Here is a 16931-nt window from a genome sequence, read left to right on the forward strand (position 1 = left end):
CTCCCTCACTGAGACAGCAACTGTCACACTCTACTGCAGCCCGAGCAGCACTCCCACAGTGAGACACCAACTGTCACACTCTACTGCAGCCCGAGCAGCACTCCCACAGTGAGACACCAACTGTCACACTCTACTGCAGCCCGAGCAGCACTCCCTCACTGAGACACCAACTGTCACACTCTACTGCAGCCCGAGCAGCACTCCCTCACTGAGACAGCAACTGTCACACTCTACTGCAGCCCGAGCAGCACTCCCTCACTGAGACACCAACTGTCACACTCTACTGCAGCCCGAGCAGCACTCCCTCACTGAGACACCAACTGTCACACTCTACTGCAGCCCGAGCAGCACTCCCTCACTGAGACACCAACTGTCACACTCTACTGCAGCCCGAGCAGCACTCCCTCACTGAGACACCAACTGTCACACTCTACTGCAGCCCGAGCAGCACTCCCTCACTGAGACACCAACTGTCACACTCTACTGCAGCCCGAGCAGCACTCCCTCACTGAGACACCAACTGTCACACTCTACTGCAGCCCGAGCAGCACTCCCTCACTGAGACACCAACTGTCACTCTCTACTGCAGCCCGAGCAGCACTCCCTCACTGAGACACCAACTGTCACACTCTACTGCAGCCCGAGCAGCACTCCCTCACTGAGACACCAACTGTCACACTCTACTGCAGCCCGAGCAGCACATAGGTCATATTAAATTCACACTCGTGTCAGGGGGATTAGAAGGGTAAATATTTGGGGTTACGGGAATAGGGGCTGGGTGGGATTGTGGTCAGTGCAGACTCGATGGGCCAAATGGCCTCCTTCTGCACTGTAGGGATTCTATGATTCTAAGTTACTGTGAAAATCCCCCAGTCGCCACACTCCGGTGCCTATTTGGGTACACCGAGGGAGAATTTAGCATGGCCAATGCATCTAACCAGCACGCATTTCGGACTGTGGGAGGAAACCAGAGCACCTGGAGGAATCCCACAGACATGGAGAGAACGTGCAGACTCCGCAGACAGTGACCCAAATTGGAATTGAACCGGAGTTCCTGGTGGCAGCAGTCCTAACCACTATGCCACAGTTGGATTCATGCCATTGGTGAAGTTAAAACTAAGACACAGCAGCTTTCTTTGCAGGAAAGAGTTTATTAACTGAGGTTCACATTCAATATTACTCCCACCCACCAGTGTCTTAGTTATCCCTATTTATGGGGGAGGTTCTCCCATCCCACTGCGCTAATTTTTTAGTGCAGCAGGCAGGAGAATAACGTGCTGGCCGATTCGTAGGATTCATGTGAGCGTTCACGCCGTACCTGGTGTCTCAGGCCCAGATTTCCGGCAGTGGCTGCGCAGCGCTGGAAATAGGCTGGGAGGCGGGGTTAGTATTTAAATATATTTTACATACTATTTAAATACTATTAGCGGGCCTGGGACTGAATTCTCCAGGCCCGCTCGCATCTCCCACCCAGTCAAGAGTATTTCACTCTCGCGGGGTTTAGACTAGCTCTCCACTTTCAGGGAACTAGCGGGACAAGCCCGCTGGAGTGAAGGGCGGGCAATTGGGGCCCCCCAGGAGGTCAGGCGATGAGTGGGTGGTACCCCTTGGGCATGGGTACCCTGGCAGTGCCAGCCTGTGCCCCCTGGCACTGCCCAAGGGGCAAAATGCCCATGCCCAGAGGTGGGAGATGCTAGGCATTGACCACTGGGCATGGGGCAGTGCCAAGGGGGCACTGGGGGGGGCCAAGGAGGTATTGGGGGACAGGGCCTAGGGGACTGGGCCTGCTGGGAGCGGGGCCTGGAGGGCGATTGGTGGGGGTGGGGGGGCCTGCTGCCACTCTGCATTAGGATCCCATCAGGGCTGGTGGGAGGCCAGCAATTTGGGGCTGGGGGGGGCGGGGGGTTGAAAATTGGGAGGGCTCCAGGGCGGTGGTGGGGTTTGGGACTGGCCCATGAATGGATGGGGGACCATGATCGAGCTGTAGCGGGGTTGGGGTCAGCACTGTGTGGATCGAGCTGGCCAGCAAACCAGAGGCTGACAGTTCAGGGCCACTGTGCATGCGCAAAGACCTGCTGGTTTCAGCCCCTCCAGCATGAATAGGCCCGGCCCACTGATTTATAATGATATTCATGCTGCTTGCACAGGGTATGGGAGATTCGAGTGTGAACTCCACTGAAAAAAACAGCTTGAATTACTCCAGTTTTCCAAAGAATTCGACATCGTACACCTCCATTAGCTGTACAAATTAGGTGTACCTGTTTAACAATGTAATTTTCATTAAATATTAATAATGTGATTGTTAGAATGTATTTGGTGACAACTTTGTATTGGATGTAATGTAACCAATGGTAACAAGCTGTAAGGGTTAGCTGACCCAGTAAACCATGGAACCACCTACAGAATGATGTGATGGTCAGTTGACCAGCTGGCTCACTATAATTAAGAACCTGTTGGGAATTGTGGGAAGCTTGGAGTGGCCCAGAGCGTGGCTCCAAGTTTGGAGTAATGAAGTTTCTTTATTAAACCCTTTCTTTGATTTATAAGTTGGAGTAAGTTTTGTTATATTTTTATTGTCTGCTTTTGAAGAGGTCCTTCCGAAGAAAACAGTGATTGGCATTAACCTTAATGATGTGATTGCTGGTAAACTTTAATGATGTCCTTACCTCAACATTGATACAAAACAGACTGTTTGATTGGGACCATATCCACCACTTTAATCACTCACTCCCTCCACCACTGATGTGCATTATCATTACAATGCACCGCATCAACTCACCAAGGCTCTTTAAACAGCACTTTCCAGGCCCACAACTTCTATCACCTAGAAGGGCAAGGGCAATAGATGTATGGGAACACCGCCAGCTGCAAGATTCTCTCCAAATCATGCATCATCTTGACCTAAAATTATATTGCCATTCCTTCACAGATAAAATTCTGGAACTTCCTTGCTAACAGCACTCTGGGTGTTCCTATAACACACAGACTTGATGTGTTCAAGAAGGCAGCTCAGCACCACCCTCGCAACAGAAATTAGGGATGGGTAATTAATACTGGTCTGGCCACCATGTTTAATGAACAAATTAAAATAAGAGAAGTTTAAAACAAAACCCAACATTTGCAACCATACCTCTTTATTTGCTTTTCCCTTCTTCTTCTTCTTCTTCTTCTGTTTCTTCTTCTCATCTTTGCCCTTTTTCTCTTTTTTTGCCTTTTTCTTTTCTTGTTGTGCAGCAAGTTCTTGAAGGACCTGAGAATTGTAAATAAGCGATTAGTGCACTGGCAAACCCTTTTGACAGAAAGCCCTGACCTTTTAAAAAGTTAAAGACAGTGCAGAAATAAAGGAAAAATTTAAAGATGAGCATTCTGTCCTCCATTAGATACAACGCAACAATTTGGAAGCATGAAGGCATATTAACAGATACAAAGAACAATACAGCACAGGAACAGGCCCTTTGGCTCACCAAGCCTGTGCCGAAACGCGGTTTCTATCCCTCTGTTCGCCTCGCGTTCATGTACATATCAAGGTACATCTTGAACATTGCTAAATGCCTGCTTCCACCATCTTCACTGGCAGGGTGTTCCAGGCACCCACCACCCTGTGTGTGCAAAACTTTCCCCGCACATCTCCCCTAAACTTACCACCTCTCACCTTAAAGCTGTGTCCTCTTGTAGTCAATCCTTCCACCCTGGGAAAAAGCCTCCGACTATCCACCCTATCTATGCCTCTCATAATTTTGTCGGCTTCTATCAGGTTGCCCCTCAGCTTCCAGCGTTCCAATAAAAGCAATCCGAGTTTATTCAAATTCTCTTCATATCTAAAACCCACCAGACCAGGCAACATCCTGGTAAACCTTCTTTGCACCTTCTCCAAAGCATCCACGTCTTTCTGGTAATATGGTGACCAGAACTGAGGTCACATACAAAACGATTCAAGAACAGCTTCTTCCCCGCTGCTGTCAGACTTAGAACATAGAACATAGAACATTACAGCGCAGAACAGGCCCTTCGGCCCACGATGTTGCACCGACCAGTAAAAAAAAAACTGTGACCCTCCAACCTAAACCAATTTCTTTTCGTCCATGAACCTATCTACGGATCTCTTAAACGCCCCCAAACTAGGCGCATTTACTACTGATGCTGGCAGGGCATTCCAATCCCTCACCACCCTCTGGGTAAAGAACCTACCCCTGACATCGGTTCTATAACTACCCCCCCTCAATTTAAAGCCATGCCCCCTCGTGCTGGATTTCTCCATCAGAGGAAAAAGGCTATCACTATCCACCCTATCTAAACCTCTAATCATCTTATATGTTTCAATAAGATCCCCTCTTAGCCGCCGCCTTTCCAGCGAAAACAATCCCAAATCCCTCAGCCTCTCCTCATAGGATCTCCCCTCCATACCAGGCAACATCCTGGTAAACCTCCTCTGCACCCTCTCCAAAGCCTCCACATCCTTCCTGTAATGTGGGGACCAGAACTGCACACAGTACTCCAAGTGCGGCCGCACCAGAGTTGTGTACAGTTGCAACATAACGCTACGACTCCTAAATTCAATCCCCCTACCAATAAACGCCAAGACACCATATGCCTTCTTAACAACCTTATCTACTTGATTCCCAACTTTCAGGGATCTATGCACACATACACCTAGATCCCTCTGCTCCTCCACACTATTCAAAGTCCTCCCGTTAGCCCTATACTCAACACATCTGTTATTCCTACCAAAGTGAATTACCTCACACTTCTCCGCATTAAACTCCATCCGCCACCTCTCGGCCCAACTTTGCAACCTGTCTAAGTCTTCCTGCAAACTACAACACCCTTCCTCACTGTCTACCACACCACCGACTTTGGTGTCATCAGCAAATTTGCTAATCCACCCAACTATACCCTCATCCAGATCATTAATAAATATTACAAACAGCAGTGGCCCCAAAACAGATCCCTGAGGTACACCACTTGTAACCGCACTCCATGAATGGACTTTGAATGGACTTACCTTGCATTAAGTTGATCTTTCTCTACACCCTAGCTATGACTAACATTACATTCTGCACTCTCTTGTTTCCTTCTCTATGAATGGTATGTTTTTGTCTGTATAGCATGCAAGAAACAATACTTTTCACTATGTTAATACATGTGACAGTAATAAATCAAATTAAGAACTGCACACAATATTCCAAATGCGGCCTAACTAAAGTTTCATAAGTAACATAATTTGCCAATTTTTATGCTCTGTGCCCCAGCCGATGAAGGCAAGCATGCTGTATGCCTTCTTAACCACCTTATCCACCTGTGTTGCCACTTGCAGGGGTCTGTGGACCGAAATGCCCAGATCCCTCTTTGTCAATGTGTATGGTTCGGCAAAATCCTCCATTCAATCACAGGTGGATAAGGTATATCCCAAAATATATTGCAACATATATGAAGGTTATATTATTATGTTTTGGGACTGTCTTTTTAATTCTAGGAAAGCTGGAGGAATGAAAGAGGGTCCGGGCTTGCTTACTAAGAAGAAGGTGCCATTGTATCTGTTCTAATGATGCTACCCTCCACCGTAGTGCATCTGGTGAATCTTTCTTGTCCATCAAGGATGGGCCCCCAACTGTGGTTGCCAATTTAACAGTGTCAGACCCATTTCCAAACTTCTGCTCTTAACCATTTCCCTCCTAAAACTGAATCCCTCTTGTCCTCACATGCTACCTCACGAGCCTCCACCTTTAAAGGATTATCCTCTGTCATTTCTGCCACCTCCAACATGGTGTCATCACCAAACACATCTCCCTCTCCCGTCATTCAGAAGGGACTTTTCCCTCCGTGACACCTTAATGCACTCTTCAATCATCCCTAGCGCCTCATCCCCTTCCCTCAGCATCTTCCCATGCAATTGCAGGAGTTGTAACACCTGCCCTTTTACCTCTCTCTCTTCACATCATTCAAGACCCTGTCTGGGAGAAAGCAGGGAATGGGGATAAAGGGGTCTTTTTCAGGATGGCAGCCGGTGACTAGTGTTGTGCCTCAGGGGTCAGTGCTGGGACCACAACTTTTCACAATATACATTAACGATTTGGAAGAAGGAACTGAAGGCACTGTCGCTAAGTTTGCAGATGACACAAAGATATGCAGAGAGACAGGTAGTATTGAGGAAGCAGGAGGGCTGCAGAAGGACTTGGACAGGTTAGGAGAGTGGGCAAAGAAGTGGCAGATGAAATACAATGTGGAAAAGTGTGAGGTTATGCACTTTGGAAGGAGGAATGGAGGCACAGACTATTTTCTAAGTGGGGAAATGCTTCGGAAATCAGAAGCATAAAAGGACTTGGGAGTCCTTGTTCAAGATTCTCATAAGGTTAACGTGCAGGTTCAGTCAGCAGTTAAGAAGTCAAATGCAATGTTAGCATTCATGTCGAGAGGGCTAGAATACAAGAGCAGGAATATACTTCCGAGGCTGTATAAGGCTCTGTCAGACCCCATTTGGAGTTTTGTGAGCAATTTTGGACCCTGTATCTAAGGAAGGATGTGCTGATCTTGGAAAGGGTCCAGAGGAGGTTCACAAAAATGATCCCTGGAATGAAGAGCTTGCTGTATGAGGAACAGTTGAGGACTCTGGGTCTGTACTCGTTGAAGTTTAGAAGGATGGGGGGGGGGATCTTATTGAAACTTACAGGATACTGCGAGGCCTGGATAGAGTGGACGCGGAGGGAATGTTTCCACTAGTAGGAAAAACTAGAACCAGAGGGCACAACCTCAGGCTAAAGGGACGATCCTTTAAAACAGAGATGAGGAGAAATTTCTTCAGCCAGAGAGTGGTGAATCTGTGGAGGCCAGGTCATTGAGTGGCTTTAAGACAGAGATAGATAGGTTCTTGATTAATAAGGGGATCAGGGGTTATGGGGAAAAGGCAGGAGAATGGGGATGAGAAAAATATCAGCCATGATTGAATGGCGGAGCAGACTCAATGGACCGAGTGGCCTAATTCTGCGCCTATATCTCATGATCTAACATTCCTTGTACCTGTTCTCTCTCCACAAATGCTATCAGATCTGCCGAAATTTCTCAGCATTTTCTGTTCTTAGTTCAGATTCCAGCACCCACTGTAATTTGTTTTTACCTTGTACATCTTTTCATGTAGTATACTATGTTCACAGTTCACACTGCAGTCTCCTGTACACTGGGGAGACCAAACAAAGATTGGGTAAATGCCCTGCAGATTGCACCCATGACCCTGAGTTTTCGGTTGCCTGCTAACTTAATTCACAATGCTCTCACACTGACATTTCTGTCCCTGGCCTGCTCCAGTTTTCCAGGTAAGATCAAAACAGGCTCTTCTGGTGAGGTACAGCCCTCTGGACTCCAAATTGAATTCAACAATTTCAGACCATGAACTCTATCCCCCATTTTGATTATTTGTTTTTTGCCCATCTGCTATCTTTTTGCTTTATCATCAATTTTGTTTAATTGTTTTAAACTCAAAAGAACTGGAAACATTGGCCCTGTACTTCAGCCTTATGCTCCTGATCTACGGGCACCCACTGTGGAAGGGGGGGGTGCAGACTTACAAGGGGGAGGGGGGGTGTCCTTGTAAACCTGCCCTAGGTCAAGGCAGTGGACAACAGAGTGAGTCGTCTGACCTCACTGTCTACCCCTCTACTATGCATGTCAAAGTCCAAAGATGTGCAGGTTAGATTGATTGGTCATGCTAAATTGATCCTAGTGTCTGGGGGATTAGGAGGGTAAATATATGGGGTTACAGGAATAGGGCCTCGATGGGATTGTGGTTGGTGCAGACTTGATGGGCCGAATGGCCTCCTTCTGCACTGTAGAAATTCTATTTAATTCTATTCTAACAAAGAACAAAGAAAGGTACAGCACAGGAACAGGCCATTCAACCTCCAAGCCTATGCCGATCACGATACCCGAACTAACAAAAAACCTTCTGCCCTTACTCAGTCCATATCGATGACAGGGCTTTAAACTATTAAATGGGGGGGAGCGTGCAGGGGTATGGGGAATTACCAGTCTACCATGAGGTACTTTGCCCCAGACATGTCTGGGTGGTGGGTAAGGGAGGCCCCAGACATGGGCCCAGGTGCCAGCATGTATGCAAAGTTCAAGTAGGAATCAGACTAGTTTGCACCACGGCATCATTACAATGACGCATAGCAAGTCGTCATCGCCCTCCTGCCTGCCACAGAAACTCGCTCACACAGAGTACCCAGGCCCACCACTCTGGTGTTACAATGTTTCAAGAGATTGTAGGGCTCCAAGAGGGGGCAATGGAACCCAGGTGCAGCAACACAGGCCCTAGTGACTAAAGCGTGGGGTGTTCAGGGCCGCCCTCACATGCCTGATCCTTGCTGTCGCCAGCCCTCCAGCGCCTGGGTGATGTTGCTCGTCATTGTCCTCCTCCTCTTCCTCCTCTTCTTCCTCCTCCTACTGGGCGGCCTCCTCACCAATGCCCTGACTGATGAAGGCTAGTGTGCTAAACGCTTTCTTTACTACTCTGTTACCCGTGATGCCGCTTTCAACCAACTATGTACTGTACTCCTAGGTACCTCTCCTCATCACTCCCCAGGGCCCAACCATTCATTGTATAAGTCCTACCCTGTTTGACTTTCCAAAATGCAACAACTCAACACTTATATGTATTGAAATCCATTTGCCAATCCTCAGCCCACTTCCCTAACTGATCAAGATCTCCCTGTAATTTTTGATAACCTTCTTCCACTATCAACGGCATCTCCTAATTTAGCATCCTTTGCAAACTTACTAACCATGCCTTGTACATTCGCATCCAAATCATTTGTATAAATAATGAATAATAATGGTCCCAATACTGACCCCTGAGGCACACCACTAGTCACAGGACTCCAGTTCGAGAAACAACCATCGACCATCACCCTCTGCTTGCTACCATCGAGCCAATTTTGAAACCAATTAGCTAGCTCTCCCTGGATTCCAAGGGACTTAACCTTACAGATTAGCCTGCCATGCGGGATCTTGTCAAAGGCCTTGCTCAAGTCCATATAGACATCTACCCTTATCCATCCTCTTGGTTACCTCTTCGAAAAACTCAAAGATTGGTCCGACATGACTTCCCATGCACAAAGCCATGCTGACTACCCCTAATCAGACCTTGACTATTGAGATGTTGGTAGATCCTGTCCCTCAGAATCAGGTGAAAAGATACAAAACAGAAATGAGAATAGCATGAAGCACAATGAAGCTCTGTCAGCATCACACACAAATTTTGCGACACTGCTTCATCCTGTCATCAACAAAGTTTACAGGATAATACAAGTAGCAAGAAACCTTAATGTTTTTTCCTCGCCTTAGATTAGTGTCCTTAAGGGAAACTGTAGTTTCCCTATTGCTGCTGCTGATAAAATTCAATTCAACATGTATTCAGATAGTCAATAATATGGTACTATAAATCAGAAAAGTTAACAAACTGCCCCTTAAACAATCCCAGCTTTTAGCTCGATGTGTGTCATAACAAGTGCCTTAATACAGTAAATTTTGAAATTTACCTCTTGTGGAGTTTTTGAAGCAAAAATAACTGCAGAGCCGCCTTTTTCTACATCAGGGTAGTCAGGAAACTTCCCAGTTGTGTTTCTGGATCAGAGAGTAAAATGTCAACACTTAATAAAAAAACCATTTACTGATATACCTCTCAAATCTTCCATCAACTTCCTTTGCTCCAAGGAGAACTGCCATAGCTTCTCCAATCTAACTTGAAAATAAATTCCCTCATCCCTGAAATAATTCTGGTAAATCTCCTCTGCACCATTTCAAGAACTCTCACAACCTTCCAGAACTGGATGCAATATTCTAATTGTTGTCAAACCAGAGCTTCATAAATGTTCAGCATAACTGACCATAGGGTCAGTAACTGTTTAACATCCATTTAACTGTAGAAATAAAGGATAAAGGCTGCCTTGTTTTTTTAAATACGCATGTTATTGAAAACTTCATATACCAGTCAGAACAACCATTTAGATTTAAATCCACTCCAAAAATAAAGCTGTACAAGCAATGAGTTTATCCTGCATTTAAAACATTGCAACAGTTAAAAGCATGAAAAAGAAATGTCTCCAGCTCACTGGATATAGTTCCACCACAGAAGATATGGTTCCAGTTTTGGCTTTCCCAGACCAGTGCACATGGAAGTGAGATTATTGAATTTAAATGCTTTCCCCTGAATACTACTGAGATAAAAAATGTTTCTCTCTGCAATCACATTTTCAGAAGTCCAATATCTTACCCCCCACATCCTCCAAACATTCTACAGTTGATTAATTGGAAATGGAGTTCTGAGATAACAAACGTAAAAGTGGGGAGCAGCCATCCTCAAGCGGTCTTCTGTTGCCCCTTTTTGTCAATCAGCGATATGTGAATCTGAGGAATGACACCACCACCAGCAATTGTAACTTTGATTAAGGAATCCAATTCTTCATCTCCTTGAATGGCAAGCTGCAAGTGGTAATGCGCTTCATCTTCAAGTCTTTGGAAGCATTTAGGGTGGCACAGTGGCACAGTAGTTAACACTGCTGCCTCACAGTGCCAGGGACCCAGGCTCAATTCCAGCCTCGGGTGACTGTCTGTGCAGAGTTTACAAGTTCTCCCATATCTGCGTGGTTTTCCACCAGGTGTACCGATTTACTCCCACACTTCAAGTTAGGTTGATTGGTCATGTTAAACTGCCCCTTAGTGTCGGGGGATTAGTAGGGTTATGGGGATAGGACTTGGGTTGGCTTGTTGTCAATGAAAGCTCGATAGGCCAAACAGCCTCCTTCTGCACTGTAGGAACTTTATGAATCTCCTTTGCAGTCAGGTGCTCCAGAATGGCTACGTTGTAAACGGCCGCCAAGGCACCCATCTGGCCATGGCTGGTGGTTCTTGACTTGCTGGTGGATGCGACTGACCGGTAACTGCAGCACAACTCACTATTTGCGGAAAACCGCTTTCGTCTTCATGTTATCGGAGTCTTCACCCACTTTATCACCTCATGTTCTCTCGGTCTGTGGCTTCCATTCCTTTTTTTTCGAACTGCTCAAAACCATCATGTTAGAAGAGTAAGTTTTTCCGCCACAAGCAGCATTATTTGAAATTAGGACTTACAAACAGGTGCCTTCTCTGTAGCTGGCTGTGTGAGAGGGTTGGGGGGGGCGAGTCGCATGTGTGAGAGCGCGGGGTGGAGGAGGTGCATGAGCACCTGTTTGTGAGAGTTCAGGCGGATGAACTGTGTGAGAGAATGCGGGGGAAGGGGGTGGGGGTGAGAGTGAGTGAGATAAATGCAGAGTGACAAGGGAGCGCTTGTGTGCTCCCTTTAATGAGGGAACATTTTAGATTAACCACACCTAAAGTGGGTCATGTTAAGGGGCCATGGGAGGGAGTGGCCTGGCCAAGACTAAATATAAAGTTTCGGTAGGGGAACATGTGGCAAATAGTGACCACAATTCTGTTAGCTTCAGGATAGTGATGGAAAAGGATGAGTGATGTCCCAAGGGTAAGGTGTTGGATTGGGGGAAGGCTAACTTTAGTGGGATTAGGCAGAAATTGGCAGCTGTTGATTGGGAGAGGCTGTTTGAGGGTAAATCCACATCTGGCATGTGGGAGTCTTTTAAGGAACAGTTGTTAGGGCTGCAGGATAGGCATGTGCCTGTAAAAAAGGATAGGAAGGGTAGGATTCGATAACCGTGGATAACCAAGGAAATTGAGGGATTGGTCAAAAAGAAAAGAGAGGCGTACGTTAGGTCCAGGCAGCTAAAAACGGAGTGAGCTCTGGAGGAATACAAAGTAGGAAAGAACTCAAACGAGGAAATAGAAGGGCAAAAAGGGGTCACGAAATGTCCTTGGCAGACAGGATTAAGGAGAATCCCAAGGCATTTTATTCATACGTTAGGAACAAAAGGGTTGTCAGGGAAAAAATCGGACCTCTCAGGGACAAAAGTGGGGAATTATGCTTAGGGCCCCAAGAAGTAGGGGAGATCCTAAATGAATACTTTGCGTCGGTATTCACAAAGGAGAGGGATCTGTTGACTGGGAGTGTCTCGGAGTTGACCCATTAGAGAAAATCTCCATTACAAGGGAGGAAGTATTAGGTTTTTTAGGGAATATAAAGACTGACAAATCCCCAGGGCCTGATGGAATCTATCCAAGGCTGCTCAGGGAGACGAGAGATGAAATCGCTGGGCCTCTGATGCAAGGACACAGGTGAGATCCCAGAGGATTGGAGGATAGCTAATGCGGTCCCGTTATTTAAGAAGGGTAGGAAGGATAACCCGGGAAATTATAGGCCGGTGAACTTGACGTCAGTGGTAGGGAAGTTGTTGGAGATGATTCTTAGAGATAGGATGTATGCGCATTTAGAAAGGAATAAACTCATTAACGAGAGTCAGCATGGTTTTGTGAGAGGGAGGTCATGCCTCACTAACCTGGAGGAGTTTTTTGAAGAAGTGGCTGGAATGGTTGACGAGGGAAGGGCCGTGGATGTAGTCTATATGGACTTTAGTAAAGCGTTTGACAAAGTCCCTCATGGTAGGTTGGTGCAAAAGGTTGGATCTCATGGGATAAAGGAGGAGGTGGCTCGATGGGTGGAGAACTGGCTTGGTCACAGAAGACAGAGGGTGGTAGTGGAAGGGTCTTTTTCCGGCTGGATGCCTGTGACTAGTGGTGTTCCGCAGGGCTCTGTATTAGGACCTCTGCTGTTTGTGATTTATATAAACGATCTGGAAGAAGGTATAACTGGGGTGATCAGTAAGTTTGCGGATGACACAAAAATGGCTGGACTTGCAGATAGTGAGGAACATTGTCAGAGGCTACAGATGGATATAGATAGGCTGGAAATTTGGGCAAAGAAATGGCAGATGGAGTTCAATCCAGATAAATGTGAAGTGATGCATTTTGGTAGAACTAACGTAGGGGGGAGCTATACGATAAATGGCAGAACCATAAAGGATGTAGATACGCAGAGGGACCCGGGTGTGCAAGTCCACAGATCCTTGAAGGTGACGTCACAGGTGGAGAAGGTAGTGAATAAGGCATATGGCATGCTTGCCTTTATAGGACGGGGCATAGAGTATAAAAGTTGGGGTCTGATGTTGCAGTTGTATAGAACGTTGGTTCGGCCGCATTTGGAATACTGCGCCCAGTTCTGGTCGCCACACTACCAGAAGGACGTGGAGGCTTTAGAGAGAGTGCAGAGGAGGTTTACCAGGATGTTGCCTGGTATGGAAGGGCTTAGTTATGAGGAGAGATTGGGTAAACTGGAATTGTTCTCACTGGAAAGACGGAGGATGAGGGGTGACCTAATAGAGGTGTATAAAATTATGAAAGGCATAGATAGGGTGAACGGTGGGAAGCTTTTTCCCAGTCGGTGGTGGCGTTCACGAGGGGTCATAGGTTCAAGGTGAGGGGGGGGAGGGAGGTTTAACACGGATATCAGAAGGACGTATTTTACACAGAGGGTGGTGGGGGCCTGGAATGCGCTGCCAGGCAAGGTGGTGGAAGCGGACACACTGGGAACGTTTAAGACTTATCTAGATAGCCACATGAACAGAGTGGGAATGGAGGAATACGAAAGAATGGTCCAGTTTGGACCAGGGAGTGGCGCGGGCTTGGAAGGCCGAAGGGCCTGTTCCTGTGCTGTATTGTTCTTTGTTGTTCTATAAGGGGGCCATATCGCTGACGAATATATTTCTGACTGTGTGCCTCTTCCCAATTCCATATATATGTTCACACATAGTTTGTGGCAAAATAGGAGTGTTGGCACAATGACAATGCTTGGGGTTCCCTGACACACTTGGGAGGTCACTAGGGATCCCACGGCTTGAAATGTTTGGGAAACCCTGCCTGAAGCCATCGGCACCATTATTGGAGATTAGGACTTGCAAATGGGTGCATTCTCTGCAGTTAGCTGGAGCAGACTGGCTAACAAAATCATAGGGCGGGATTTTACAATCTCGTCCTGCCCACTTTTGGGTGTGAAAATGTCATAAAATCAGACATGAAGTGTCTAGCGGGAATGGCACCTGTTTTGGCGGTGGTTCCCATTTACCACGGTAAGAAAATCGGCACGATCGGGAGCCCGTCCGAACCGAGCAGACATCAAATTACATGTTTTTGTATTCATCGTGTCATTAACAGACCTTCACACCCAATCATCTCAGCTTTTCCACCTCGCTTGCCACAACAGATTTGGTCTGGAAAACACCACCTCTCTATCAGTCGGAATCTGGCGCTGAATTAGTGTGGGTGAGCGAGGAGGTAAGTCTCTGCGTTCAAACTGTTCCGTGCTGCTCAGAGGAGGTTATTTTGTCGCGGCCATGTTGCATTTTGGGCGGGGGGAGCTGCAAGGGGTTCTAGTTGTTCACGAGATCCAACCTCGAACTTTCAGCATGGATCACAGGTCCTAGATACTAATGGTCCTAGTGCACGCAGCTGGAAGCACTGTTGTAGGTGAGGGTTTGCTGAAAACTGACAGTGATGCAGTCTCAGGGTTTTTAAAGCAGCACTGTCTGTGGCCATTACTGAACAGGTTCTGGGTCTCTGCCTGTGAGTGTGGGGGAAGTGGGGGGGGGGGGGGGTGGTGCTGTGTTACTATTCTGGAACCTGTGGGTGGTTATGGACAGTGAGCTGGGATGATTGGGTGTGAAGGTCTGATGAATGCAAAAACATGTGTTGCGGGGGGGGTGTGGGGGATGGACGGTATGTGTTGCTGGGGTGCTGTGGGGGGGTTGGGTGTTGAGTATCTGTTGCTAGGGGGCTGTGGGGGGGTTGGTGGGGTATGTTGCTGAGCTGGGGGGTGAGCAGCATTCTTTAATCTTTCCATCTGTTCCCCCCCCCACCCCAACCCCCCTGCCCACCATCACCACCACCACCATCCAGACTGATGAGATGGCTTTTGCGATGCAACCAATTGACCTCGCTGATCTTTTGGTTGCTGCTGGAGCTGAGGAGGAGGAGCAGAAGGATGAATTGCAGGTAGAGGAGGCCCAGGGCTTACCACTCGCAAGAGGAGAGAGTTATTAGAGGCAGAATGTGGCTGCCATTCGCCCCAGGGGGCGGGGGTGGGGGGCAGGAGGAGAAGGGAGCAGAGACCCCAGCAGTCCTGCACATGGGTGTCCTTCGAGCAGCTGTCGAACATCGCATGCCGATGAAGGCTCTGGCTCCGAAAGGAGACAGAGCAACACCTGTGCCATTTGTGTGGGACCTGGCACCTCAGGGCACAGGGGTGCACCCACTCCTGGTGGCTGTGAAACTGACGGCCACCTTAAACCGGGATCTTTCCAAACCACCAGTGGAGACCTTTGTGGCATCTCACAAGCATACATCCACAAGTGTCTGAGGGAGGTCACGGATGCCCTGTATGCCCAGGCTGGCCAGTATATCAAATTTGACCTGGAGCAGGCTCAGCAGCAAGCCCGGGCTGCGGGATTCGCAGCCATCGCGGGGATGCCAAATGTGCAGGGGGCTATAGACATCACCCATGTTGCCCTCAAGGCCCCAGTCAAGAATCCAGCAAGATTCGCAGCTGGTGTGTGACCATCAGCTCAACATTATGCACATCTGCGCCAGACACCCTGGCAGCTTGCATGACAGCTTCAGCTTGAGCAGCTCGGATATCCCGAAGATCTTTGAGGGTGCAAGGATGGGAACTATGACTCCTACCTGTGCGTCCTAGGCACACTGGCACCTGCGCCCACTTCTGGGTAGTGGATAAAGGTCATGATGTGGAGATGACGGCGTTGGACTGGGGTAAACACAGTAACAGTTTTAACAACACCAGGTTAAAGTCCAACAGGTTTATTTGGTAGCAAATACCATTAGCTTCATGAGGAGTCACAGATTTCCACTCCATCTGACGAAGGAGCAGCACTCCGAAAGCTAATGGTATTTGCTACCAAATAAACCTGTTGGACTTTAACCTGGTGTTGTTAAAACTGTTACTAGTGGATAAGGGATCAGACCTTGTACATCACATATTTCACATTCTTCATGAAGACCTGACTCCATCTGGAGTGGGAGACTTTTCCCTGCTAATGACCTTGATATAAACTGCACCCATGTGGCTATACAAGCTCCCTGACAGCTGCCCAAATATTTATAAACTGCAAGGGTTATCATTCTATCAACGTGCAACTATTGTGTGACCATTGAAAGCACATCCTGCATATGTGTGCACATGACCCTGGGTGTGATGATTCCCACATTCTCAGTCACTCCCAGGTACCTGGGATTTTCGAGGGGCTAGAATGTCTGCAGGGCTGCCTGCTGAGGGATAAGAGCTCATCACTTAAATAGGGGCTCATGAGTCCAGTGTGTCACACTCAGATTTGTGCCCAGCAGAAGACAACACTGCTCACACCTCCACACACCCTCATAGAGCAACTACAGATCTCTCTGCAATACACACTGGAGAAGGTTTCCTCCATAATCAGTGTGTGCTGTTTCCTTCACAATCTGACTATGCAAAAAGGTGAGCCTTTGCCAGAGAGTGAACTAGAGTGGATGAGAGTTTATTGGAAGAAGAAGATGCAGGAAGCCCAGAGCTCCGCTGAGGGACAGTATGAGTGGGCTGATGCCATGAAGGAGGAACAAAAAACAAAGAAAAGTACAGCACAGGAACAGGCCCTTTGGCCCTCCAAGCCTGCGCTGATCATGATGCCTGCCTAAACTAAAACCATATACACTTACGGAATCTGTATCCTTCCATTCCCATCCTATTCATGTATTCGTCTAGTTGCCCCTTAGATGCCGCTATTGTACCTGCTCCCACCACCTCCCTGGGCAGTGCATTCCAGACATTCACCACCCTCCGTGTAAATAACGTGCCTCGTACATCTGCTGTAAACTTTTCCCCACCCACCTTAAACCGATGTCCCCTCGTACTTGACTTTTCTCCCCTAGGAAAGAGCATCTGACTATGC

At 47.6% G+C, this 16931-nt stretch overlaps 1 protein-coding gene and 1 pseudogene across 1 annotated transcript in view; both read right to left on the reverse strand.

Annotated features, from left to right (window-relative positions):
- Nucleotides 1–16931, reverse strand: part of LOC144503791 (dynein regulatory complex protein 11-like) — a 531388-nt gene that overhangs the window by 386355 nt on the left and 128102 nt on the right. Inside the window, exons 7-8 of the mRNA XM_078228677.1 lie at nucleotides 9531–9615; nucleotides 3131–3250 (exon numbers count right to left, since the gene is read on the reverse strand). Coding sequence (XP_078084803.1) covers nucleotides 3131–3250; nucleotides 9531–9615 — 205 coding nt within the window. The remainder of the gene's footprint in view (nucleotides 1–3130; nucleotides 3251–9530; nucleotides 9616–16931) is intronic.
- LOC144503962 (histone H2A.V pseudogene) lies at nucleotides 10351–15492 on the reverse strand (annotated as a pseudogene).

The sequence above is a fragment of the Mustelus asterias genome, chromosome 14 (genome assembly GCF_964213995.1).
Source record: "Mustelus asterias chromosome 14, sMusAst1.hap1.1, whole genome shotgun sequence".
Classification (NCBI taxonomy): Eukaryota; Metazoa; Chordata; class Chondrichthyes; order Carcharhiniformes; family Triakidae; genus Mustelus; species Mustelus asterias.